This window comes from Lates calcarifer, linkage group LG3 (assembly GCF_001640805.2).
Source record: "Lates calcarifer isolate ASB-BC8 linkage group LG3, TLL_Latcal_v3, whole genome shotgun sequence".
NCBI classification, from domain to species: Eukaryota; Metazoa; Chordata; class Actinopteri; family Centropomidae; genus Lates; species Lates calcarifer.
In genome coordinates this window covers 16,635,712-16,662,353 of record NC_066835.1, presented here as the reverse complement: position 1 = coordinate 16,662,353, position 26,642 = coordinate 16,635,712, and the positions used below count along the sequence as shown (strand labels likewise).

The 26,642-nt window shown below is 41.5% G+C and overlaps 2 protein-coding genes across 6 annotated transcripts in view; one reads left to right on the top strand and one right to left on the bottom strand.

Annotated features, from left to right (window-relative positions):
• ext1c (exostoses (multiple) 1c) overlaps positions 1-25,125 on the bottom strand; it is a 78,466-nt gene extending 53,341 nt beyond the window's left edge. The window contains exons 1-2 of one of the 5 annotated variants that reach the window (XM_051067988.1): positions 25,046-25,125; positions 9,549-10,948 (exon numbers count right to left, since the gene is read on the bottom strand). In XM_051067988.1, coding sequence (XP_050923945.1) covers positions 9,549-10,495 — 947 coding nt within the window. In that variant the 5' untranslated portion in view covers positions 10,496-10,948; positions 25,046-25,125. Of the gene's footprint in view, positions 1-9,548; positions 10,949-19,528; positions 19,967-20,523; positions 20,644-20,669; positions 20,923-23,712; positions 23,855-25,045 lie in introns of those variants that run through there. The other 4 variants (XM_051067987.1, XM_018686084.2, XM_051067990.1 and 1 more) reach the window with 4 other exon arrangements.
• Positions 22,835-25,957, top strand: LOC108889567 (probable thiopurine S-methyltransferase). The gene is made up of 9 exons (XM_018686088.2): positions 22,835-23,122; positions 23,790-23,912; positions 24,299-24,391; positions 24,574-24,706; positions 24,940-24,992; positions 25,074-25,148; positions 25,297-25,382; positions 25,540-25,584; positions 25,691-25,957. The coding sequence occupies exons 1-9, from the start codon at positions 23,061-23,063 to the stop codon at positions 25,807-25,809; spliced, it is 789 nt and encodes a 262-aa protein (XP_018541604.1). The 5' UTR covers positions 22,835-23,060; the 3' UTR covers positions 25,810-25,957.
• The last annotated feature ends 685 nt before the right edge of the window (positions 25,958-26,642 follow it).

Here is a 26,642-nt window from a genome sequence, read left to right as displayed (position 1 = left end):
CATACTTTACTTGATGTCAACATGAAACTCGTGTCACTCACAAGCAGTGGCAGTCCCAGCAAATGATCTCTAGCTTGGTTGTACCCTTGCAGTCTGCAAATAGTACAGTGCAACCTTATCCAAACCTCACACACCGAAACAGGCAGACAGAATGACTCCACAATTGTTCAAACTGTAAGGTCTGCAGAATGATGGACAAAATGTTGCTAATGCTTAGTTCTTTGCAACATCACTTGTAAATTGCTGCATGGAGCTGAAATTTCAGCCAGGACAGAAGTAGTAGGGTGAAGAATAAAAAGAAGAGAATGGCCACTGAAAATATCATAAAGCAGTTTTGACTATCACGACTTCACCATGAGACATCAAGTACAGCATGCACAAGTCAACCAGAGCCAAGACCTCTGTGGAGAAGAAAGGGGTCATATGAAGTCATGTTTGAATTTGATCCCCCAAACTGAGCGAAAACACATATCTTTTCCAAAGAGGCAAATGTTTTGGCCTTCAAGTTATCATAAGTTGTGTCCAGAATGTTAGTACATTTCTGTCTTTACCCACCCACTGTACTATTTCTGGTAAAAAATAAAATAAAATAAAATAAAAAAACAAAAGCTGATATTCCCAAATACTGTCACAATAGTGTCAATCTCCCACATTATCAATGAGACCCAGAGCCTCTACTGTAACTGCACAGCACTACTTATACAGTCTACATGGATTAAACTTGAAAATCCTTGAAATAAACTGAGGCTTTGCCTGCCAGGATTTCTCACCAGTTGTGGCTGTGTGACTTGTAAGCCACTACTGCTTCCAAATTCCCTGAGACAATCAGGCAAAAACAGATGTATTTCTAAGTAATCACTATTTTCACATATGTCTGTAATAAGTGAGCAAAGCGAGGTCAACCAACAGACAGAGGATATTATAGGTATGGTGATTTCCTCTGAAGCAGCTGGACTGTATTAGCTGCACAATATGACAAGAATCTATGGTTTTCGAGATATAAAGGCAGATCTGTTTCCTCTACTGACAAATCAAATGTTTTATTTCGAAAATGAAATAAAATGGTAAATAAAACATTTCCAAATGCTTTCTAGGTCAGTTATAAGCCATTAATAAGTAAAAAACAACAACAACAACAACAACAAAAAAAAAACTGGTGTGGGGAGCTAGTGGAAAAGAATCAGTTTGTTGATGTTTATCCTTTCATTTAATGCTGTATGGTAATATTGCAGTTATAAAATGTTGGTAAATCATAAATAAATGCCTGAAAGATTGTTAATGAGTGCACAACTTTTCCAGATGGTAAGTGGTCTAATGGTCCAAACAATAGATTTTTTTCACAACTTGGCAACACAAAAGTTGTTTGTATCAATGACTTATAACTGATCTATAAAGCTTTGGCAAATTGTAATTAATCACTGTAATTAACATGGAGTTATGTTTCTGACCACATGATAAAAGAAAGTCCAATATTCACTCTCTTTTAGCTCCATTGCTCTCTACCAGCTCCATGGGGCAATATCTGATGTCTTCACTGCTAAATGTGCCACTGTGGTCACCAGCTAGTTGCTAATTGTGTCTGTCTGTGTTGGTTTTATAGCGCTTAAAACCGCTGCCTGGTGTGGTCAGAAACTACACCGTGACAGCGGTGAAAGTGAACCAGAACAGTAAAGTTAACCAGACAGATTAAAAATGAGCTGAAACTTATTATAAAGCTCTGTAAAGCTGAGGTGTGTTGCTTGCAGCTATGGTCTGCTCATTGAGGGCAGTATGCCTAAGCAAAGCTCTTTCTTCACTTCTAGTTGATTAGATGAAACCTCACCTGACACTCACTGAGGCTCATGTACTGTAAGACCTTTCCTCTCTTAACCTTTCACATGCTGTCCAGCCCATCAAAACATGCATGAAGGGTGAGCAGTGGGGGGATGGGGAACATGGTTGGAATGCATAGATTCGCAAGTGAGAGCAAAGAGGGGACTGTTCATCTGTGTTTGTGAGCATGCATATGTGCACTCATGTGCATGTAACTAACACAATGGCGTGCAAGACAATTGGGTGTAACACCACAGACACAGCTGTGCTGTCAAAAAAGTTTCGCAGCTGATAAATTATGCATACTGGAGCTCAGAAATATGGTAGGAAGCTTGCAGTCAACTGTAGGATGACTCTGTGCAGCACAGTATAAAAAAAGGGTAAGGAGGGAGACAAGATGCTGGGAGAAAAATTATGGGGTTATGCAGAGGGTGCATTCTAAGAAGGTGTGAGTAAGAGACAGAGAAAGAATTGTAAGCTGCAAAATATTCATGTTCGTGTGCGCCCATGCCACATTGTGCCTACCACAGCAATTAGATGAACAGTAGGTTTTAATGCAGGGATTAAAATTAAGACTTCCCAAATGTAAGTAAAGCCTGGGTGTGGGAGATACGCCTACCAGACAGTTTGTCATGTTTCAATTTCTGATCTTGTTTGCGTATGAAAAACAATGTTGAAGCTTGCTGAGGTCTGCACAGCACAAAGCCTTTGAGATCTTGATTGCCTCATGTGGTAGTGTGGCTCAAGTGTCACTGGTTTTTTGCCCGTGTGACTTGGAAACAACAAGCTTTTGTCACATTAAATGTGCCCAGACTGGATGGATAAATTATAACCTACTCTGAAAAATGGAAGGGCTAGACTGACAAGAAACTCTGAAATAGCAGCACTGAGGAAGTGGGAGGCTGCGAATATGACTCAAGTTTTCGAACAGCGAGCAGAAGTTGCGAGAACAATGAGTGCATGCAGATTGGACCACAAACACGAGAAATGACAAACAGGTTGTGACTGGCTTGTGTTTGAGAATTCATCATTTCATTTACTAAGGAATGAAAGCTGTGGGGTTTTTTTCTGCCTTTCAGATGAGCAGTCTGGGGAGCTGCAGTAGAGGATTCAGAGAGCACAAGCCTCTGCCAACACTAACACTTCCAAGTAAATTTTACAGCCAAAGTCATCATTCCCTTAAGTTGTAGTGAAGTTAAATTGATTTTGTGACCTTGTAAACCTGTATTTTGGATTTGAGATCATGTGACTACCTTTCTTCACAGTTCTGGCTAAAATGTAATGATTATTTAAACACTGGAATCTCAAACCAGGTCAGGCCCAAAACCTGATAAATTAATTATTATATCTGGGACAATATGGTATGTGGCTGTAGGTACCAAATGTTCCACTGTGTTCACCAGCTAGTCACCAATTTTGTCTGCCTGTCTTTTGGTGCTTGGCAGGTAGTGTGCAGTGAATTAAAAAGCTGCTTCTGTAACTGGAAATGCGGTGTGGATTAGAGTAAACCAAAACATTAAAGTTGCAAGCCGTAAAACCAAAACAAGGAACTTAAAGATGCTAAAATGCTGCATAGAAGTGAGAGGAACTGCAGAGTCCAGTGATAATTTTATATTTATAATAATTTTCTGTGGGGTCACCACAATGAGTGACCTCTTCCACATTATGCATTGTCATTTAATCCCATGTTAATATTTAAAAAAAAAAAAGGATTATAGCAGCTTTAAAGAAAAACAAAGTCCAACAATGGGTAGTGAGTCAGCAAGTTCATTTAGAGCCCTGGGTGCAAGCCTTTCTGCACTAGGAAGCACTTTGTGAGTTTGTAAATATACTTGACCAGACTTGACAAAAGCACAGGGAAGGAGGAAGACTCATGTGTGGGATTAAAAAGACACGAGCTGGAGGGGAGAGAAAGAATGGAGGATGGAGTGTACAAGTGCCAGAGAATCACAAGGCTGCCTCTTATTTCCAAGTATTCTAAACAGAGACAGCCGGCATGGGCCACACAAACCATACACACACACACACACACACACACACACACACACACACACACACACTCAGACCACAGCATCTTCAGAGGTACAATTTCACAGGCCCTAATTACAGTGGGCTGCAGCGTTTCTTACTTGGTTTGCCAAAATCTCAAATTGTGCACACAAGCGTACACGGTTTACAGATCCACACACACACACATACACACACAACTGTGCATGTACACACCCACATATTAATTTAAATTGTGTATGTACATATGAAGTAACAACACAGATATGGGAGGCCTTTTTTTATGTTTGCCAGCAGATAAGAGTGACACTGTTTTCCTTTCCAATGCTGATTCATTTTTCACGCACCACACTGAAATCCTTTGTGGGAATTATTACACCGCGTTTACATGCGCATGATAGCATAAAAGTTTGCAAATTTCCTGTCAAAATTACATATGCATGAGAGCATTTCTAAAGCCTTTTCTTCCAACTTTCAGTGTGGCGAAAATACTGTTAAATCGCTTCTCTTGCAGTCCTTCTGTTCTGTTTTTTCTGATTAGTATGCCGCATTCATCCTGAACAGGTTTTAAAGTCCAATTGCTCATTCTTTCTCTTTCAACCTTCACTTGCTTCAAGGAGGGTCATGAATGATGAACCATCGGCTTTCCGACACCAGCCCTTATACACACTGAGGCCATTTAAGCCAAACAGAGAGGTAGAGCGTTACACACCCTCCCACTCATTTCAATTTCTCCCTCCAATCCTGTCCATCTCTGTCCAACCACCACAAATTCTCCTTCACAAACACACACGCTTGGTTCTTACTTGGTCCAAATTGGAACCTGAGAACTTTGTGTTTTCTGTGGTACCTTTTGTACCTCTTAAATATCCCTCCTTTTCTTCCTCGCCTCTTTTTTCTCTCTCTTCACACTCTCGCTCATTTACATTCACTGTACAATGCACGTTTCTCTTCCTTTTCTTAGAGAATTCTCTAAAGTGAGGGAAAGTAGGCCATTAGACTGCAGCACAGCTTCTCCCTTGCTTCGACTATCCCCTTCTCTACTAATTCCCTCTTTCTCTCTCTCTCTCTCTGTCACCCTCCCTCTTGCCCTGTCTCATTCTCACTTTTTCTTTAAGTTGCCTGCGGTATCCCTCTGTCTTTTTCTCATTTTTTGTAATCTTTATCACATGACATTCTCCTTTTCTTCCTTTCTGTCTTGCTTCTCTCTTATTGCCGTGGGTACCACAGTGTCCTACCTCCAACTTGTCTCTTTGCTACTTCGTTCAGTTTTCTCTACTATCATGTGTAATCTATGCACGCACGCACACACACACACACCCACACACATACACACTCAATGTTACACACCAACTGAATGGACCGGAAAAGTATTTCCAGGCACCTTCTGTTCCTCTTCAGATTTCTTTTTCCCTATGGCAGATTTTAATGGGATTTTCAGGTACAATTTACCAATCATTCAACAGTTTAAAAGAGTAAAATTATGTTAATAGAAACGGCAGGAACAGATGTATTTAAACTTAATCTGTTTTTAAAAACGATTTTGCTAACAACCATGGAGACATCATCATTTTTTATGAAACCAAAATTATTTGTGTTATACATCTATTCAGCAGTCTACGTAAAATCATTAACATCTTAATTAAGTTGGAAGGCTTAACTGCTGTCTTTAGTAGTTATTGGCAAAGCAATGCAGTTCAAACCTGTACTAGTGTCCAGTCTAAATGGGTAAATGTGTGTCTTCCTACCAACCTGGGCTGAACACTGTTTCTAATGGGGATCACTCAGGATAATCCTTGACCTCACAGTTTTTAATTTCAGATATAATTTTCAAAGAAATTGCAGTGATGACCAGATGTGTCACTAGTCTCTCTTGTGTTTATGAGTTTAAACTAGGCCTAATTCTAACTCTGCAAAAGAATTATATGTTTTGGGTTATTTTTTAAATTATTCTAATCATTTAAGCATTTCTTTGGTTTAAAACCTCATTAAATTTAATGGTAAAAACAAAACAAACACTTAACGTTAACCTCGGAGGCAATCAATTTACAGCCCTATTAATTTTCTCTTCAGCCTGAAAAGGTGGGTGGTGCATTCAAGCTCTTATCTGGGTAGAAAAATGATGTCATGACGGTGTATTGATCTCTCCGTCTGTGTCACCCCTCCCCCTCCCTTCCTCCTCTTCCCCCTCCTCCTCATCCGCCTCGTGCCCTTTGTCTGTTGGTTGCTGTCTTGTCCAGGTCCCTCGGGGCTAATCTGCTGGTGTACCAGATGCATGCGCTCATTAACCTGGTACCACCTTCTAAGAGCCTCACTGACTCTCATACACACTCACACTCACACTCACACACACGCACACACTCATATATAGCAGTGACAACTACACAAAGACACATGCTTGCTTGGTGACATGGACTATTATTATTAGCAGAGTTGCTGGATTATTGACAAAAGGTGGTCTAAAAGGGATAAGGAGAGGATAACAACAATTAAAAAAAGGACAAAACTGGGGGAGAATATGCCAGAACAGCAGACAGATGGAGAGGCCGGTGTGTGTCTCTACCTGGCCTGAACTTGGTCGTCACACAGAGACCATGCTCGTGGAGTTTTTTTATTGTCCTCTTTTCTTTTTCTCTCATTCATTTTGATTCCACAGTCACCATGGTTCTCATGTTCTACACTCAGAAATCCCCTTCTTCTCCCCCCAATAACAGATTTAAAAGATGCAAAAAGACAGATGCCCCCCCCCAAAAAAAATCCCTCCTCCACACCTCTCTCTCCGAGGCTAAAAGCCTCCTGTTTCAGAGAAAGAGACTTCATACAAAAGACGACAGAGCAGGGGAAAAAAATCATCCACCTTTTTGTGTTTTTCTTACAGACGGCAGCTGTCTCTCACATCGCTTTCCCTATTCACAGTCTTACACCCTCAGAGCTTTTGCCGTATCCAGATCTACCGCAAAATACCACATGGGACCATCCCACCTCCCCCACTATCCTCCCCTCCTCCCCATCCAACACACCCCTGCCCACCCGAGTGTCATGAGTAGTGCGCTGTGTGGAATAAATGAGCTCATTCATACAGTGTTGAGCAGCTCCATCCCTTTGCTGCCCGGCCCAATGTAAACAAGCCTAAGGTAGGTAGTTATAGGCCACACTAGGAGTGTGCTTGGATCAGAACCACCACCTTAACTGCTGATCCCATGGTTAATAATATCTGAAAAGTCATATTGTAGAATTTTAAAATACTTGTTTTGAGCAGTCATTTGAGAACATCTGAAAGCAACTTCCAACTCCCAATGGCTTAGACTTAAATCAGGCTTTAGCAGTTGGCTTTTTTTTATGCCAGAAAGGTTCAGTCAGTCCAACAGAGGAGCACAGTTTAGTTTTCCATAAACTGACCTCGATCCTGCCCTTGAGTTTGTTCTGCTTCTGTTTGTCAAATTATGAATGAGACAAGGAAATTAACTCCTGTGGTCTTATTGTTACTGTCACACAGAGACCGGTGTGGCTCAAATTCCTTTCTTCCCCCTCATTCTTTCATCATTATGATTCTTACGTTCAGTAAAATCCATCTTCTCCTGTCTGCAAATGTTCTGCACCATCAGACTATCCTGCTGTTGGTATCTGTCTATGAATGGACAGGCACAGACTTTATAATGAGGAGCTCTGTCAGCACTTCAGCATCAGAGACTTTCATTGCAAAGTTTAAGTTAAAGAAGTAGGAGTGATGCACAGGAGCTGTGTTATAGGGCGGTACTGTTCCTCTATATCGACTGTAATTACTATGGTATAGGAGGATAGGAGATAATGACGTTTGCACAAAATGTAATTCAAGAACGCTATAATCACAGTTAGGTTTGTATTACTGAATATATAATGTTAAGTTATGGGTCAGGCAAAATGCTTCAAGATGGTACCACAGACTAGAAAAACGATGTTAAGTGATGATAAAAATGATGAACATTTGCTGTGGTTGCCATTGCCAATGTGGTCTGAGCCTCTCCACCTTTTACTAGGGTCCTTAACACTGTAATTAACCAAATGTAGCTTATTTGTAGAAGTATTAATAGTTTGTAGCTACAGTAAATGCATAAAAACAGTGTTGGTGTGGGATATGTTAGTAAAGTAGTTTTAAACCTATCATACCAACCCAGTTGGATACAGAACTGTCTCTCTGCTCTTTTAATAATGTAATAACACTCTTCGTCCTTCTCACCTCACCACCAGTGTACAGGACCTCGACCCTCAGCACTCAAGGTCTCTACCTATCTTCGAGTTCATCAGCTCACATAAACACATCATCAGCTGCTAAATCCAACACATTTGAAGCAATGTTTGGGGTTTACACTGAAGCTCTTTTGCAATGAATAATTAATAAAGTACTACACTGTGAAGAGTTTTTACCTCAGAGATAAATTCTCTGAAAGTAATGATGATCATGAGTAATGATTTAACAAGCCAAAAAAAAAGATATTATTTATTTTGAGTTCATGCATCTATTTCCATCTGTTTTTAAATTACTGCCTGAGCTCTAATAAGCCAGTAGGAGGCTATGACAAGTACTCGGAGGATGAGACATGTTTACCAAGCTGCTGCTGCAACATGTATTAGGCAGATGGAAGTGTTTCCTAAAGCTTTTCATTATTAACTCAACAACGGTGCTTGCATTCTTGAAAACCTCTCTCTTAAAAGGCCCAGACAAGCATACAGGGCTGCAGTGGAATCATCCAGTATACTGTTTAATAGTATATGTCTTAGTATGATTTGTTTTCAAACTGAGGCAAAGGTCATATGCTGAAATTAATTGGTTTTAATAATAAATCATTACACTCAGCATTGCTGGAATCTCATTTCCCAGTGTCTCTTATCCACTCCATCCACCATCTAATCAGCAAACTCCAAAATACATTTCAAGTAAAGTGGGAATGGCAAGCTTATTCCCCATCCAATAACAACAACAGCAAGAAATCTTTCTAAAAAAAATGGACCGGCTGAATGAAAAGAAAAACCTACACACAATAGTGGTTTATTTTTTGAGGTATTTAGAGATTTCACAAAGCCGTTCTCTGTGCATGGCGACCTTTGCTTTGGCTCATTACACACTGTTGTTTCAGTTGTAATTAATTAGCGGTAGCTACTGTACTAGCTGCTACTTTGTCTTGTAGTAGTAAACACCAAAATATAAATTGGGAACCTGTATTCGTACACTTGGTTTTTCACTGTTTTGCTGAATAGTCTGGTTTGTCGATCATGTTGTAAGATTTATCAAATAACAAAAGAGCTCAAGGTCAGTTAACTGCTACTATACTTTTAACAATACTAATGAGAGAATAAGAGAATTGCTGTAAATGTTGACCTGAATCTAAATTTCCAGAGACCGGAGTCTAAAATCTTTGATGTCAAAAGCAACTGCCAAACATCATAAACTCAAACAGTCAAAAACTGTGCAGCCATAAAAGAGAGACAAAAATAACCAGTGGGACACAAAAGCTACCACTGACACTGCTTGTAGAAAATCTGACATCTAAAAGACCAATAAAACAGCATGTAAAGTTCAAATAAAAAAGGCAAACGAACAACACCGCTGTGCATTTCCTAATAAAAAAATAACACTTGACTCTCTGTTTCGTATAAATCCCTGGATAGTGGCACACTGGCTCACACCTCGTTTCACTTTTAACATCATCTCATTACTGCCCTCCCCACTGGCCATGTGACCCCTGTCTTACCTCTCATATTCCAGGTTGTCATGGTCACAGCGGGAGTCTTTGTGCTTCTCCCAGTCCTTCCCGTGGCGGCACGTCGTCAACGACACGATGTCCTTTCCGTTGTGGATGTGATGGAGGGCGTTTCTGGTGTCGGAGCCGATGCCCGTCAGATAACGCTTCCCTTTGAACATCAGCAGGTACTTCCTTCGCGGTGGGATGGTGTTCCTCACCAGCCAGCCCCGCTCTCCACCTTTCTGCGGGTGGTCCTTGGAGAATAGCGGGATGGAGACGTCAAAGCCCGGCCTGAAGTGTTCTGTGTTGAGGCTGGCTTTGGCCAAGATAGCCTGGCCAATGTTAAAGCCCAGGTCCTCTGTGTAGTTGGGCCAGGTGCCCGAATACAGGTTGAAGATCAGGTGGTTCCTCCCATCATTCCACAATGGGTAACCACGAATACGTTCATCCACGTTGGGCACAAACTGTCCTGATAGCTGGTCCCGATCTAAGGTGTCTATTCCAAGCACAAACAGACATGCTTCTCGGGGGTCTGATGTGTAGTACCGTGACTCACCTATAGACATCAGGATCTTCCTGTAGCTTTCCGACACACGGTCGTTTTTCTCTGATGGATATATATACACCCTGAACCCTTCCCTTCCTCTGCGGCGACACCGAGAGAAGTCAAAACAGGTTTCCATGCGGCAGCGGCTGTCCTTATAAATGGCGGACCATGCCTGTCGCCGCTGGCGGGGCGACTCAGCCGTCCCGGGGTCCGTCTGGAGCTCGTCCAGGTGGGCATAGCGGGGCAGGAAGGCCCGGTCGGTCCAGTTGGGCCAGGGGCGCACCACCTCACCCCGCTGGCGTGTCAGCAGCCGGAGCAGACGTAGCTGGACTCCTCCGCCCCAGTAAAAGAGGACCAGCCAGCAGCACGCACACAAGCCCAGCAGAACATACTTCTTACGCGCCTGCATGGGGGCCTGTCACAGTCTCTTTTTTCTGCTCTGTCTCTCTCTCTTGACCTCTGGTTTTCTATTCCTCTGCCCCTCAGCTCTGTAGCCTCACAGGGGCGGGGGACTGACTTGTGACTTCTAACAAGGAGCTTCTAACGGAGGACAATGTGTTAACAAGGACATCACTGCCTCTGAGTGTGGCCCAGGCCACTTTGCCATTTAGAATGACGCAATCCGAGTTACTGACCCTCTCTCAGTCTCTTTCTGCCTTCCCCATTTGCTCTCCACTGTACTCTCAGATGTGTGTGTTAGCCTGTCTTTGCTGTGGCGTGTGCTGATTCTGCTGCTTCTGCTGTGTGCATTTCTTCCAGTGTCCAGCCCGGTTGAGAGTGATGAAGGGTGATTTCTCCGCTCTCAAAGGCCAAGCTTGCTGCCTCATGGTGCCTGGCGCGACTGCTGTCTGCAGGGCCCCTCCTGGAGAGAAGTAAACAAACAAGAATACAGATCAGTACACAGAGTTGCTGCTCCGCAACCTACACGGACACATTACTCTGGGGTTAGTTGTAAAACTGCTGTCTCAAGAGATGCCATAACTAACACTTTCAATAGCCCGATGGGTATAAGCTTTCATTTGGATGGCTTTTCATTTTGGAAAGACATATGTAATCTGCAACCTCAATCACATCTAATACACAAAAATACACACATAATCAAATAGCAATAAAGTAGCAGAGCTGGGTAATGTTTCACAGGCAGCAGAGGATTTTAAACTGTCAAAATCCCTCTTCTGCTTGAGCTCACAAAGAGAAAATTAATAAAAGTGCAACTCATTGCTCCCCAAAAAAAGGTATCAAACCCTGATTAGCCACACATCAACACCATCTCATCATGAAATCCAGCATCTCTCTGTCTCTGTCCCTCTCTGGCGTCCACATTTCCTGTGATAAACATGAATGTATACTGGCCATATGTGTTGTGATACGCACTGGCTTCTGCAAGAGTCTTCTGTGATAGTATGTTAAACTCTGTAGCAGCAGATGCTACTAGATATTATCATGCTCTTAAAGCTCCAGTTGAACTGGGCCAGATACAGTTGAAGTGCAGTGGAGGAGAAAATAAGAGAGCGTTTAGCATCTGAAATGGGGATTTGGAGACGCAGAAGGAAAACAGAGCCATTTTATGGCCCTGAAACGTCCGTTCACCTTGGAGCGACGGGGAGAAGGCCTTTTTTTGTTACATTCGTAAAATTGCAACGGTTTTTCAGCCGCATATTTTTGCCAAACATCACCCCGTGACACCCCGACATGTACAGTATGCTTGTGTGTGTGTGCGCGCGGGGAGAACGCCTCACACTGAAGGGCAGTGTTCTTACTGCCAGCTGCCACACAAAGGCAGCTTTCAGGTCTCACCTGGCCGCTCACTCTCTACCTCTCATTCACATTCCTCATTTCTGCCTCTTCTCCAGCCAAGCAGAAGTGATGCCTGCCTCCTCTGCTTCCAATAAAACAAACTGCACACTGGAGATGTGGGTAAACAATGCCTCCTCTGATTTCCACACCTCAAAAGGGTAGAGGAAATAAAGACTTATGTGTGAAGTGAACTGCTTTTAGCCATGACTGTCTGTGTATACTGTATGTTAAGTAGTGAATACCACAGCTTTGGAGAAAGTGAGAAAAACTGTGTTGTTTTTAGCTTGAATGTCATACAGGATCAGTTTATCTACTATAATTTGTTTCTGTGGGATCAGTAAACTTAAGGATTGAACAATTTTCTCAGTCCATAACTCAGAACTAAACCTTACAACTAAAGTTAAAATGCAGAAATATGATCCGTCAATAAACTAGGTTGGCATTTTTCCCTTTGCTATACAGACAAATCCAGCGAGCCACAGTAAACAGATAATTACAACACTGAAACATCTGAGAGGTAATGTGAGAAAACATTTTAGACTTGACACCACAGAAGGAAAAAATTGTGGGTAAAGGTAACTCTGTTAGCTGAACTCGTGAAATGCAATACAGTAACATTAGCTTGCCAGTCAAGTGAGGACAACTTCACTCAAACTTGGTTTTTATGACAGCACTAGTGCTTGACAGCGTGGCTCGACATGACAGTAGCAGTAGCACCTCGACAGTCTGGAGTCTTTATTTAAATGTTTTTTTTTTTTTTTTTTCGCTGTCCATCGTGTGAACACAGCGTCTAGTGTCTACCACACTGCACCAGATAATTCAGGTCGGCTAATCTGCCTGCAGAGATGTTAGTGGGTGGTTTTTGGCAACTTCCTTGTTTCTACTTCTCCGGCTACACTACGACTGTGGCCGCCTAAGCAGCAAGAAGTCCACGGTGGGGAGAAATAGACACTTGGGATCCCATTACATACTCCTCATCAATAATTCACTTGCTCCTTTAGTTAAGGCATTGATTTTCTTTTCTTTATTTTTTCGTGCTTTATATCCCCTGCCACCAGCGCACACAATTAGACTTCAATCTTCCTCGGGATACACTCCGGCAAGAGATATGTACGAGCGCTGTCCTTGTGATTTGTGGTTGTGGGGATAATTGATATTGATGTCATGGAAGGTGTAATAGAAAAGTGATGGAGGGTTTCATTATGATGATGGTAATGCTGATAGGCATGAAGTATTTATTTCGTTGCCTTATAAGATCTAATGCCGAGCAATTTCATGTAGGGACGCCATTGCTTTTGTCCATCTTCCTGCAGTTGTCTTGCAAAAATAAATGTCTACTAAGGATATTGATTTAAGTGCACAGAGGTCTCTCTATTACAGTTGGATCAACAACAGGAGATTCAATTCCATGCTTACACTGCCATTTCACAATAAGACGCTATCATTACAAACAACCTTCCTTTGACAATACTAGCAGCTCGAAGCTCACATCTGAATCGATTTCAAAATTACAGGACAGTACAATATTTCCGAGGCAATGAGGTATTATAGAATAATATGTGAATTGAACATAATCACTGGCGATAATATTAAAGGATATTAGGGCATGAAACTAGCCATTTTTAAATAATCAACCAGAAGAAAAATCATTCTCTCATCTTTCTGCCTGAGAGCTCCAGGTGCTGAACACCATCCTACTTTGGTGTGCAAGGACAAACTGTGCAATGGGAGTGTGTGGCCATTAACAGGGAGCAACAATGATGAATGTATGCCAACGAAACTCTAGGGCATGCCTGGACCTGACCGGGCCTGACAACATCCTTGGAGCTGCAAATCAGCGAGGAGACAAGCATACACACACACACACACACACACACGCACACGCAAGTGGCTTTAAGTGGTGAGCGAAGTCCCTCTGTCATGGATCAATGATGGATCATTATGGTTGGGTGACTAGCACTGGAAAAAGCCACAAGGCTCATTGAATAGAGGGGCCTGAAGGTGGAGGCACAGGGTTCAAGGGAAGGTGAGAGCACAACTCAGAGCTCTACAATTCCACCTTTTGTCATTTGTTTTCCATCTACACCCTCTTCCCTCAATTCCTACTGCCTTCCATCATTCCTTCCTTCTATTTTCTTCTCTCCTTTCCCCTCCTTTTCCTATCCCACCTTAGGTAGGACTGGAGGGTTCCACTTACAAACAATACCGTTTTTGCGCCATTTTCAGCTATTCCTGCTTCATCCTCAAAAGGGGGCGGTGGGAGGTGGGATGAAGTGAGGGGCAACAAAACACTTAATCACAGACATGAGGGATACACTCTGCAAGGCCAACGTTTCTTTGATCATTTGCTCGCCTTGAGTGCAAAGAAACTTCTAGGAAGGTTCATTCAAAGTGTACTGAACAAGCAATGAAACTGTGTCAACACTGCAGAGAGAAAAAAAAATAATAATGCTTTTAAATCATCTAATATAAAGTGGCAGGTGGATCTTGTACTATCAGAGCTGGACAAAGCAGCTTTTCTACACAATGTTCCCCATCCTTGCAGCAAAGTAAGTACCTCTATAGTTGTTTGCTCACCTTACCATACCTCTCTAGCATACTGCAGTTTTAAAGATACACTCCTACACTTCTTACTAAACAACACAATTCTCAAAACAACAAGACAACTGTGACTTTAGGCATTTTTTTCATCAAAGGTTTTTAGTTTTCACAAGGGAGTTATTGAACAAGAAAACTGGTGCTGTATGCAGCATGAATCACAGTTAAGATTATTATTGACTGACTTTATTGAAATCCAGTTGCTTCTCTGCTGTATTTCTGAAAAATATTAAAGTATTAAATCACAGTTGCTGATACGACCAGTAACAATGGCAGCCGCCTCATCAACCAGGACTGAAATGTTAAGTATTACAACTTTAAAGGGCTGAACTTCTTCACAGAACATGACTCAATTCTAGAAGCTGGACATCTTGTTAAATATAGTCTGATGTAGAGGACGTGGGAAGGTCAGTACTTAAAAGGAAGGGAACAAGTCGAGGGGAATAAAAGGTGAGGCTGAAGGACATTTAAGAGGCATGGAAGGAGAGAGCAACATGGAGGAGAGGAACTTAATGATCGATATTTCATGGGTGACAGCTGGACCCAATCCCTACACTTCCTGCCCTCGAGCTCTTCCTCTCCGAGGGCCTTAAGGGCTTCCCTCAACTGTTTCTACCTGCTGTGGGTTTTCACAGAACTACGCTATTAAGTCATTCAGGGAAATGGAATTGAAATTTGTCATCCCATCCGGCTCCCTTGAATAGTGTTTACACAGCAGCTTATTCAACTGTGGTTATGCAGGCTTTGATAGAAAATGAAAACTGACGTGCTCTGAAATGGATGTCACCGATTGTGGCCTTCTGCAGGAAATTCAGCTTTTGTCAGTTTGTGTTTTTCTTCCAACAAATAGGATATTGTTTATAAAGAGATTTCTGTCTTTCAGGGAAGAATTGACTTTTCCCTTATTTGTTCAGTTTGCTGTCTGTCTTCTGACCATAGCACCAGTGTTGAGAACCACTGACACTGTAAACACTCAAAAATGAAATCCACTAACGTTACAGTCATTTTCCAGGTAGCAGAGCCATTGTCAGTGTAAGAGAGGCAGCAGCAGCATTATTAAGTCTGAAATGATTTGGGGCAGTGACATAGAGCAGGTTGTAAATTGACACTGGATGGGCCAAATGCTTGGTAAAATGAAATTTCCGTTCCAAATGATATGGTTAGCTTGTAAAGACAGTCCACCTGAATGATGGAGGCATACCATGCTCTGACACAAATCCTGGATGATTGCACCATACAAATGCCAGTGTGGTAGCAGACCTTTCAGTGACTTTTTGTGGCTGTATGCGCCTGAGTGTGTGCGAGCGTCTGTCTAAACTATACTTAAACACACATCTAGCATGTGTGTTTTTGCTGGCCTAAAGCTGGCGACATATTAGTTCAGCAAAATGAAGTGTTTTGAAGAAAACACAAATCTTGTGGTGAGGTGAAAGGCTCAGTCGAACTAAAATTAAATCCTGGACTCTGTCATTACGGGCCTGAGAGATGTGACAGTGTGACCGGGGACCAGAAGATAGCCACACTGCCTTGTTTGTGTTATTGTAGTGATTCCCAACTTTTTTCACTTGTAATTTCTTAAAATGAAGCTCATTGCATATGTTACTGTTTGACCAAAGAGTCATTTTTTTATCTGGGAATAATTCAAAAGTTGTAATCCTTAAAATTTCAGTCCTGGTTGATTTGGAAACATCTGTGCAGTCAGAAATAAAACAGAGGGGTGACTGGTACATCTGTTACAGTGCAGCCAAACAAACATACGTTATTTATAGAAGTCAGTCAATTAAATGTTTTTTTCCATTGTACCAAACAACTGCGATCTGATTTTCTGGACAGTGTAAAAGGAGCTGGTAACTTGGAGGAGTTGGATGCACACTGTCTGTTGCCTGTAGTGCCATGGTTAGTCTTCATTTACCAGCTCACTGTAGCTGCTGCTTCTTGTTCCATTACTCCTCAGTAAAAAATCTAAACTAATCTGCAGTCAGAAACTGCCAAAAAACAAAACAAAACATTGTTTTGTAGATGCATTTTGATAGCTGATCGTGAACAGCACAAGCCACAGTGACAAACACAATGTGGTTTGTGGGTTCTTCACAATAGAAGCCACCCTGTGTTTACTGTGAGGCAAGCAGTTGGAAATGTTGAGTTTGTATTAAATTCATACAGTTCTCACACAGTCCATTACATGCTACATTGTTTCCTGAGAATCCCTCCCTCCAGCACGGTAATGGCAGACTCCACCAGTTACAATGGAACCTAGCAGATAGAAACAGTATCAACAATGGGGTATGGTTACATGAAAATGTTAAAGTAAGATATAATTATGTATAATAGATATAATTTAGGGGCCTGAAGATATTAAACTTATCTCAATCTCAAGCAAAAAGTACACAGAAGGAAAAAAATAAACCTAATTTCTTGCAGCAAAAGTTGGGAACCATTGTGTTAGTGTATGTTTGTTGTAGTTACTGGAGGGGACAGGAAGGCTAGGAATTTATGTATGCGCCCATTAACTACTGTATGTGTGTTTTTATTGGCGAGAGTGGTAGATGCCTGCATAATAGCAGGGTTGCATTTCCATCACTTTCTGGCTATCTACAACCCGAGCAGGAGTCAGGTTGAGTGTGAGAGCTTTGTCTGTTTGTGGCGAACCAAAGAAATCCTGCTGCGATGAAAAACAGGGTCTGTCTCCTCTGACAGTCCTGAATTAAAGGCTTACAACCGGGATGTGATCCATGCTCTATTTTCTGTCCTCACCTACTAGTTGAAATTGACATGCTCTCACACTCCCACACATACCATATGCATATATAAGCAGATGCATACACACACGCATATGCACAGTTTGAAGTGTGCTGAACCAATGGCTTTTTACTCTATAAAAATAATCCTTCTTGCTGTCTCCATGCAGCTACCAGAGCGTTTTTCCATTAGCTTGACCACCTCAGAACCATAACGGCCATAAACTTAATCAAGCGCAGGTTCTTTTACGAGGCCATTTTCATAATATGGATAACAGCACGTTCTTCTCCACCTTAATAACACCGCACTTGCTCGGTGTGGGTTGAGGGACTCTGACACGGTTAATAAGATGTTTACCTCAAGCTGAACGCCCTGCAATGCAACCAGCCTCCCAACCGCGCTCACATTCCAAACCCAGCATAATTACAAGCTGGGTTGATTAATTATGTCTCAACAATATGCTGTACTCCAACGCCACAAGGGCTAATTAACAGAACGAACAAGATGGGTAGGAACAATTATTAGGAGGTTCAAGCTCAAGCTCTGAATTTTGCAGCGCTGTTTACAGTCCTAGAAAACAGGGACAGAAAATGAGTGGATCAGGCTGTGTCTCCCATACAGAGACAAAGATCATAGCTAACACTGACACACAGCTCCGAGCATATAGAGTGGAAAAGCCTACTGAGGACTCTGATATAGTGAGCACCACAGCTCTGTGTTCAGGGTGCCTGGCTGTGCACCTGACAACACACACAGCAGAAACAGCATGTAGCGAAATCCATCTGCCTTATTAACTGGTCCTGCTCACAGCGCATCCTACCTGCAACTCATCTTATCTCGGTAGCTTCGGCCCAGAGGCGGTCCTATCACAGAACTTGGATCAGATCAGCCTGCAAACAATCTGACCTTGACGTCACAGGGAAAGATATACAATCTGACCCTGAGATAAAGGAAAATGTGCACATTCCAGACAAGGCTCAATTAGCAGAGTGTTCTGACATCTGAGATTAAAAATTTCCAATCTTGTGAGGAAAATAAGCTTTTAAAATCATTTTCTTCCTCCTGTTAATACCACTCCCCTTCTCTCCAACTTGATTATGAACAGAATTTTCACACACACACACACACACAGTAAAAAGTGCACAGTGACCCATTGGGGTTAATAGCTTTTAAAGGTTGCACACTGATTCTCTCAACCCCTCTAATGAATGCCTTGATTATGGAATATGAATATTCTGTCTTGGCCAATACTTCAACAAGACAAGATTTGTGCTTCTCTTAATCACCAGGGAGGGTATTACAGAACCACCAAGAATACAAAATCCCATTAAGATGAGGGGGCTGCCATTACAATAAAGTCATTTCGTAAATCAGATGAAATCCATGTACAGCTTGCCGTCGGGATCCACCCCTCCCCAGAGAGCCTTTCCAGCGCATCCAAGATAATGACAGCACTTTATTGAGGGATCACCGAAAGTTGCCATCTTTTTTCATCAAAAAATAACCAGAGACTTTTAATTAATTGCTGCAATGAACTCCGGCGGCCTTGTTTGTTTCTTTGGGATTCATTATTACATGGAGCACTCAGTCAGATGTGGAAGCAGGTACTTTTCTGCTCTTTCCTGAACTATTATATATCTTGAATGCAAGGGGGCATCCAAGACAAACAGGAGTCAGGAGTATTTTTTTTTTACTTGGACTGCATCCAGGAGATACAAGCTTGTGGTGTATGTTTTATAGCTGAGATCTTTCAGAGTAGCTTTCAAGTAAATGGGAATTCCTACAGCTTTCAGATACTTCATTCAGACTGATAAAATAAAGACAAAGTCATATTATACTGAGTTTTATGCAGAGTATACTGTTCTCAAAATGCCTTGTACTATCACTCTCCTCATCAGTACCCTATAAAAGTCTGATAAGTAAATATGTGTCTGTAAAATATAATAAGACTTTCAGATTACAGTGATTCTGATTTTGATGATTCTGGCAGCTGTTTGGCATGCAGAAACAGTATGACAGCTGAACTGGTGGCAACATTATTTAATATTCTTGGATGGTGGCAGAGTAATGTGCAACCCCGCAGCCCATCTGTCCAGTGGGAGAAGCAGATCATCTGCCAAAAGATCTCAACGTATTCTGAAGATTTTCCAAGGCTCGGTAGGTGAAAAGAGGACTCAGAGAGAGCATCATTATCTACAACAGCATTAAAGGAACCTAGGAATGCATCAAACTGTGACACAGCTACAGTAGCCTATTAGAGCGCCACTCAGTCTAACTGTCAAAATATGCCACTACCTATTCAGCGTACCTGTCACAGATAGATACAGAGATCCGCTGCAGGTAGCAGTAGCAGGTTCATCCAGTTGTGATCTCTGAGGTTCAGAGTCCTCCAGCCCCCCCTCGGAGCATGATCAGTACAGTTGCGTACCTAACTGCTGGGAGTCCTGCTCTAGCGGCGCCGTTACAGCTCAGTCCGCCGATGACACCAGCTGTAGAGGCTGAACACACCAACTTCTCCTCCTCGCGGGGCGACCCCCGGTCTCGATTTACGAGCTCTACAATGCGGTTGAGTTACAACATACTGACATAGCGCAAACACATTAGGCACCGTCCGGGCGCGTCCGTAAAGAAAAAAAAAAAACAATAATGTCAAGGCGGAGAGCCCGCCGCCCCCTCGTGTCTGTCCTCACCGATATGTCGGTTTCTCCTTTATTATCCAGCATGCACCTCTCTCAGCCAGAGCACCATGGACCGCACATCATCATCACTCCCCTGCCGCTCCACCAGCCACCTGGATTTACTGAAACAGGCTGTGTGTGTCAAATAAAGGCTGGTAGTCTCATGATAATCCAGTAGTGAATTAAAGTCCCCCTGTTGCACTTATTGGTGAGTTTGGATTATGGTGACCTTCTGGCACTATTTTATCTCTGTAAAATCGCAACAGTGTAACAAAAGGTTTTCTAGTTATGTGTGTCGTATGTGGACGCGAAGGTTCCTTCAAACACTTGTGATTCCCATCTGAAAATCTAAGCAGCGTGAGTGACAAAGGTGCGCTGCTGAGCACCACACACAACAATACACCAGGAACGGACAACAGTTAAACCTGCTTTAAGATGAAAACGCACTTTGCAGAAACATATTCCTAATTTTACAATCACAACATGTGCCGTTGCCATATGTCATCAGACAATGAAGCGTTTGGTTGTATTTGTATGAAAATGAGCTTACAATGGTGACTGATGCATGTGGACCAAATGTGAGCCAAATGAGGAGTACTATAACTCTGCTTACAGAAATTCTGACCTATAATCTCTGCAGAAACATCAGGTTATCCATTATTACTCCGATGCATCTACAACGAGCACAGCCTCTAAACAGAGACAGCAGAAATCACCCAGTACGATCCCCGCTGCGCTCCGACTTCTCCCCGACGGAGAGCTCGCCCTTACCGGGTGGCGAACCACGCTCTTCCCCTCTCTGGTAATTTTCCTTTTCACACCACGGCCGGGCATTTGCGAATCAATTCAGCGTGCGAGCGCAGGTCTTCCCGTCGGGATATGAAAGATGAATGTGCGTGTTAAACTGTCCATTTTCCATATCTACAACAGTCCACACACGACCCGCCCCCGGGCGGTGGTGATTGGCTCAGAGGCTCCTCGACGTCTTAGTCGCACAGTAAAGAAAAACACACACATCTGGATGCGACCCCGCGCAACTGGAGCGCTTTGGAAACACCGAATTACGCACAGGCATTGAAGGAGCGTCACATTTCCCAAGGCTCCTTTAAATGTAGTCTACTGTTTATTGTGGCTGTGGATAGCCATCATGTCACCTTTGCGGAAAGAATGGTTTCACATATATCACTGTAGACACTGGACCACCATCATGATGATGATGATGACTTTCTATGAGGGAGACCAGTCTGGGAGGATTTTGTTCTTTTATCATTTGAATTCTATCTGACAAGAGCTGTCGGCTATGGACCAGTAATTATTTGAATAATGTATGCAACGCATTATTACTCAAAACGAAATTACAATTAAGTAAGTTATAAAACTAAGTGGGCAAATAAAATTACACCTAAGTAATAGGTTTCTTTATTTTGGCAACAAACACACGCACTCCACAGCCTGTGACGGATCTGCATGAGGAGGCCCGAAGAGCCAATTAGATGTAAAGGACCAGACTAATGGATGTTTTAAAATACACCACTAGCAGAAGAGAATGAATTACCATTCATTATATATTTTTTATATCGTGTTGATGAAGCGAATGCTTTCCAAATGCTATGTGGCTGCCTATAACTGCTATGTCTTTGCACATGTAATGGGTTACAGCATGATAATATCACTGGAAACAGAGCTGACAGTGACACAGCGCCTCATAACCGGTATTTCTGAGACTCTTGCGCCGCCCTGCGTACGGAAAAAGTCACCTCACTTCTTTCTTAATACTGTCATGCCTTGGAAGAATAGTTTATCTCCGGATCTGTCTCTTGGCTCCGACGCAGCGCTGAACTGAACCAATGTGGAGACAGAGAGAGAGAGAGGCTGGGTAAGCAAGACTAATCACTAAGCAACAGTGCAGAGGCTTTCTGAGGATTAGTGACAGCTGTCACAGTCTGAATATGGTTTCAGCGTGCTTTTACTGAAAAGAAGAAGATGGTATTGAGAATCGCAATAACGTAATTGTATACAATTATATAGACAACTGTATATTGTAAACAATAAAGTAAATCAAATTACATTATCATTGTTGGATATATTATTATTACTATTATGTAGTAATGGTGATGGTAGTGGTAGAGCAGACTATTAATTATCAAATAGTTGTTTATTTTATTTTCTGTGGATCAGCTGATCAATTAACAATTTTTTAATTTTACACTACTGCAAAGATACCATTCTCAGTGGCACTTATGCAAACTCTAACTGTGAGGTACATTTTAGAACTTAAGGGAAAAAATCTAGTGACTGAACCTTGAGTTAGGCTCTTTTTAATAAGAGCACTGTTCCCAAGTTCAAGACTGAACAAGAAGCAGTATGATGTGACAACAACAGCCTTCTGTGGAAAAAATTATGCACCGTTCTACTGAGCCTAAAGTTACATTAACATTTCATTTTGCTTGGGAAACAATAAGGATCCCTTCATTCCCCACAGAGAACTAAATAAGTAAAGTTAAAAGAGCTATTTAGCTGATTTAGCAAAATATTACATACAATATTACAATAATGTTATACTTGATTATACTTGGCCAAAACTAATGCAGTCTAATACAACAATCCTCCAATAAATCCCTCCTCCATGAAAATTATAGAGAAAAGTAAGATAAGACTGAATTCAGATTTTTTAAAACTGTTTTAAGAAGTGCTGATTCAACTTTCTGATCATTTTGGCGGGCGGGTATGATGTACTGTTGAACTATACTGTGGTATACCTGGAGATGTTTTTGTTACTTAGCCTGCCCTCACAGTAAGAGTTAAAAGTAGCAGCAACGTTGAAAAGTGGGATGATGGTATCTCCCATATTTTCAACGTAACCTGAATGTAGCATTAAGCTCCTCCCAAACCAGAAGCAAAAGCGAGTGAGAGTAGAGGTTTCTATCCCTGGGTACAGCCTGTCAGGCACTGCGCTCGTACGTGTTCTGCTACTTCTCGCTGCGATTTTAAGGGTTAGTCAAACCGAAGGAACACCTGACAGGCTTACCTGAGGACAATAAATATCGACATAAGTTATCCTGTATTGATTGAAACGGTTGTGTGCCGCTGGTGTGTTGCTGAGCAAATATTAACCGTTTTCAGTAAGTAAAGGTGCCGTTGTGTGGTTAGAAACTGACAAACATGCGGGGTTCAGATTTTCTCTTACATGTACTATGGTTGGTTTTATTCCAGGCTGCTGCTGGGTAAGCGTGGGTCCGACTTTGAAATTGTCATGTACTTTAAATATAATTGCCTCTGCTCATAATATTCAAACATTTCCTCGCTTCTTTTTAGTGCGTCTTTAAAGCAGTAAATATAATTTATTTACAATACGGAAGATTTATGATGTTATGTAAGCTAGTAGTCCCCTCTGACGTCAGTTTGGTTATCCACGTGACAAAAAGAAACGCTTTTATTTCAAGAAGCTGGACCAGTTGCTCTTGAGACAAAACCAGAGGCTGACTTTCCAGTTTTCCAGGGCACAGGTTACGGAGTATGATGCACATGACCTTTGGTCTCAGTTCTGTTTGTTCTGGCTGCAGCAGATTATTCTGTAATTATCTACCAGTGGAATCAGACAAATAGGGGTCAATGTGACTCATGGTTTTGTAACCCTACAGGCTTATTAAGTGCTCTCTACAGGCTTGTTTAATGCTCTGGTGCAACATGTGGCCAGCTGTCAATCCAGTGGCTTTTTAATGCCAATTTTATGCATCATATGCATTCACTGTGCAGCTGTTGCACATGTGTTTATGGGGAGGAACGTGTGAAAGTGTGTATCAAGTGTTCTCACCGGACTCCAGCCACTGTTTTCTTCTTCTTATCTTCTTTGCTCTGTATGTGTCTCTGTTCTTTTTTATCCTCCTGTAGTTGGTGTCAGGCAAACATAACCAGCATGCTGGCACCGCAGGCGGACCGAGTCATGGCACTCGAAGAATGGGAGGAACGCTGGCATGAGGGCAGAATTGGCTTCCATCAGCCTCAAGTACACAAGTAAAGACCCTACTTTAATCTACCCCTTCAGTGGAATAAGGGAGAACAAAAGTCTTCCAAACGTGTGTGTGATCCAACAAGATTACATCAGCTGTTAAATGCACGCCCCTTCACTGATCATGTCAGAAAAGCTGCACAAACAAATCACTTATTTACAAGGCAAATGAGGACTATCAACCAGACCAGCTCAGTCCAAACACTGCTGCGTCATTCTCATGCTGCACCCCTGAATCTCACTCTGATTGTATGTTGGAGTGTTTTTAATAGAGCTAATTACTCTAAATGAAGTGTTGATGTAACCCTAAATATTAAAAATACATAAGCAGGAACGCCTGCTGATTTGCTGTTTAATAGTGATTTGGGGTTTGATTTTCTGTTTTTGACAGGATGCTGGAAAACAATATCGATAAGGTTCTCGCTGGACGGACAGGGGTTCGCTTCTTCTTCCCTCTCTGTGGGAAAGCAGTGGATATGAAGTGGTATGAAGAAGCTTATTACATCCAATAAGGATCACACTTGGTGTCTACATTTTTGGTTATTTCAGCTATAAAATGCCAGTTCTTATTAAAAACTGCATGGACGCCCTATGAATTAAAACATCTTCTCGGCGATGAAAACAATCTGTCTCTAAGCTCCCCTCTCCTTTCCGTGTGAATACCAGGCTGGCGGACATGGGCCATTCAGTGGTTGGGGTGGAGATCTCTGAAAAGGCTATAAAAGAGTTCTTTGAGGAGAACAACCTGACCTACAGTGCAGAGCCTGTCCCTGCCATACCTGGAGCAAAGGTTTACAAGGTAGATGAACTGTGTATGTGCTGACTTATAGAGGGATCATCATGCTCTTTCATATTTCATATATTTAAAACATCTGGATGAATGTCATACATAACGTGAGACATAACATTTATCCAAGAGAGCTCTAAAAGAGGCTCAAACCCCATTTTATATTCTATTTATCATTTTTATATTTAATATTTTTTAAGCAATAGTTGCAAAAGTTGTTAATCCAGACTGCCTTTGTTCTGCAGAGCTCAGAGAAAAATATCTCTCTATATCAATGTGACCTGTACAACTTCTCCAGGTAGGTAACCAGTGTGTGTTTTTATTCCCCTTAAAAGGAGTTAAATGACTTACTTTCAATTCCTTTTTCTCAATCCCACAGCTCCATCGACGGTCAGTTCGGGGCGATTTGGGACAGGGGATCTCTGGTGGCCATCAACCCAAGAGACAGAGAAAAGTAAGATAAGACTGAACCTTCCATTTAAGTTTTATGTGTTGACTTATTCTAGGATATAAACATTGAGCTAATTATTATATATTACATAACATTTTGTAATTTAACCATATACTCTGTGTTGTCTTACTACATTCTCTCTAAACCACAGGTATACATCTCTCATAATTTCTCTCATGGCCAAAGACTGCAGATACCTTTTGGACACTTTGCTTTACAATCCTGAATTATATAAAGGTAACTGTCTATACACTGTGAGTCTAACATATCACATACTATGTTGTGTGTCTTACAAAAGAAAATACCCATCTGTATCACTTATTTTGCATTTTAAACGTCTGTGTTTGTATGAGTCTGGTGAAACATAAACAAATATCTGTGACTGATTTTTCAGGTCCTCCTTTTTTTGTGCCTGATGAGCAGGTACACAGCCTGTTTGGTGAGTGTTGTTAAGGACTATCGTGGCTCATTCTATACTTAATCATGAAACTAAGGCCGAAATATGAAGAGCACATGCTTTCTAATGGTGCATTTCCTTTCCTCAGGGAACAGCTGTGATATTGAGCTGCTGCATTCAGTGGATGCCTTGACAGACAGACAGCGAAACTGGGGGCTGGACTATCTAACTGAAAATGTATACCTCATCACTCTAAAGAGCAGTTAAAAATTTGCTTGTAAGTTTAGGGAGCTTAGAAAAGCTGATCTTTGGCATTTTGTTGCAAAGACAGGTCCTAGGCAGTTTTTTTTATGCTTAGACATCTTCTTGATTCAGCTTCATTTTGGGGGAAAATTAAAGTACATGAAAATGTCAAGAGATTTTCTATAACTGTTTCGAAGATTTGCAACATACCATGTTTGATATAATAAAACATGTTTTTTACAAGATGTCTTAATCGAAACATGTTGGACAGCTGACAGCTGTTGTGTATTACTAACAGTTACAAATAGGCATATTTTTCTATACCTGCAGAACTATTTTTCCATAATTAACTTATTGGAGAACTACATTTATAACGATACATAAATAAGAGGATTCAATTCATTATGACATCAAATAATGGAAATGTTTAAAAGAGACAGGAGAGTAAGTAAATGCTATGATGAAAAATCAGTTTTCCATTCCTTACAATTATGACTGACTTTCAGGGTATTTTTTATTATTATTGTTGTTGTTCTTTCTAAAACTAAAGACCAGGTGAACAATATACAAAATATCAGAACAAATTTAAAAGATATCCTTCAGTTATCAGTCTAAAATGTTACTCAGACCTTACTCTACCTTGCTTACTCTCACAGACCCCACTGCTATATGTGTGGAAAATAATAACAATAATTGCAAAATCTTTTTTTTTCTCCTGACCTTACTAAAACCCAACACAAAGTAAAATATTGAAGTAATAAGCGTTCCCTTTGCCACAAACTGCGGTCTAACTCCCTGCTCATAAACAAACTGTTATAAAACCCCAGTAACATATTAGAAATACTAATAGTCTAATT

Bases quoted from the DNA above. Each gene is read 5' to 3' on its own strand.
- LOC108889567 (XM_018686088.2), top strand. From the start codon at position 23,061: ATGCGGGGTTCAGATTTTCTCTTACATGTACTATGGTTGGTTTTATTC. The intron at 24,392-24,573 runs GTATGAAGAAGC...TGTGAATACCAG, and splicing joins AAAGCAGTGGATATGAAGTG to GCTGGCGGACATGGGCCATT. The intron at 24,707-24,939 runs GTAGATGAACTG...TTTGTTCTGCAG, and splicing joins CTGGAGCAAAGGTTTACAAG to AGCTCAGAGAAAAATATCTC.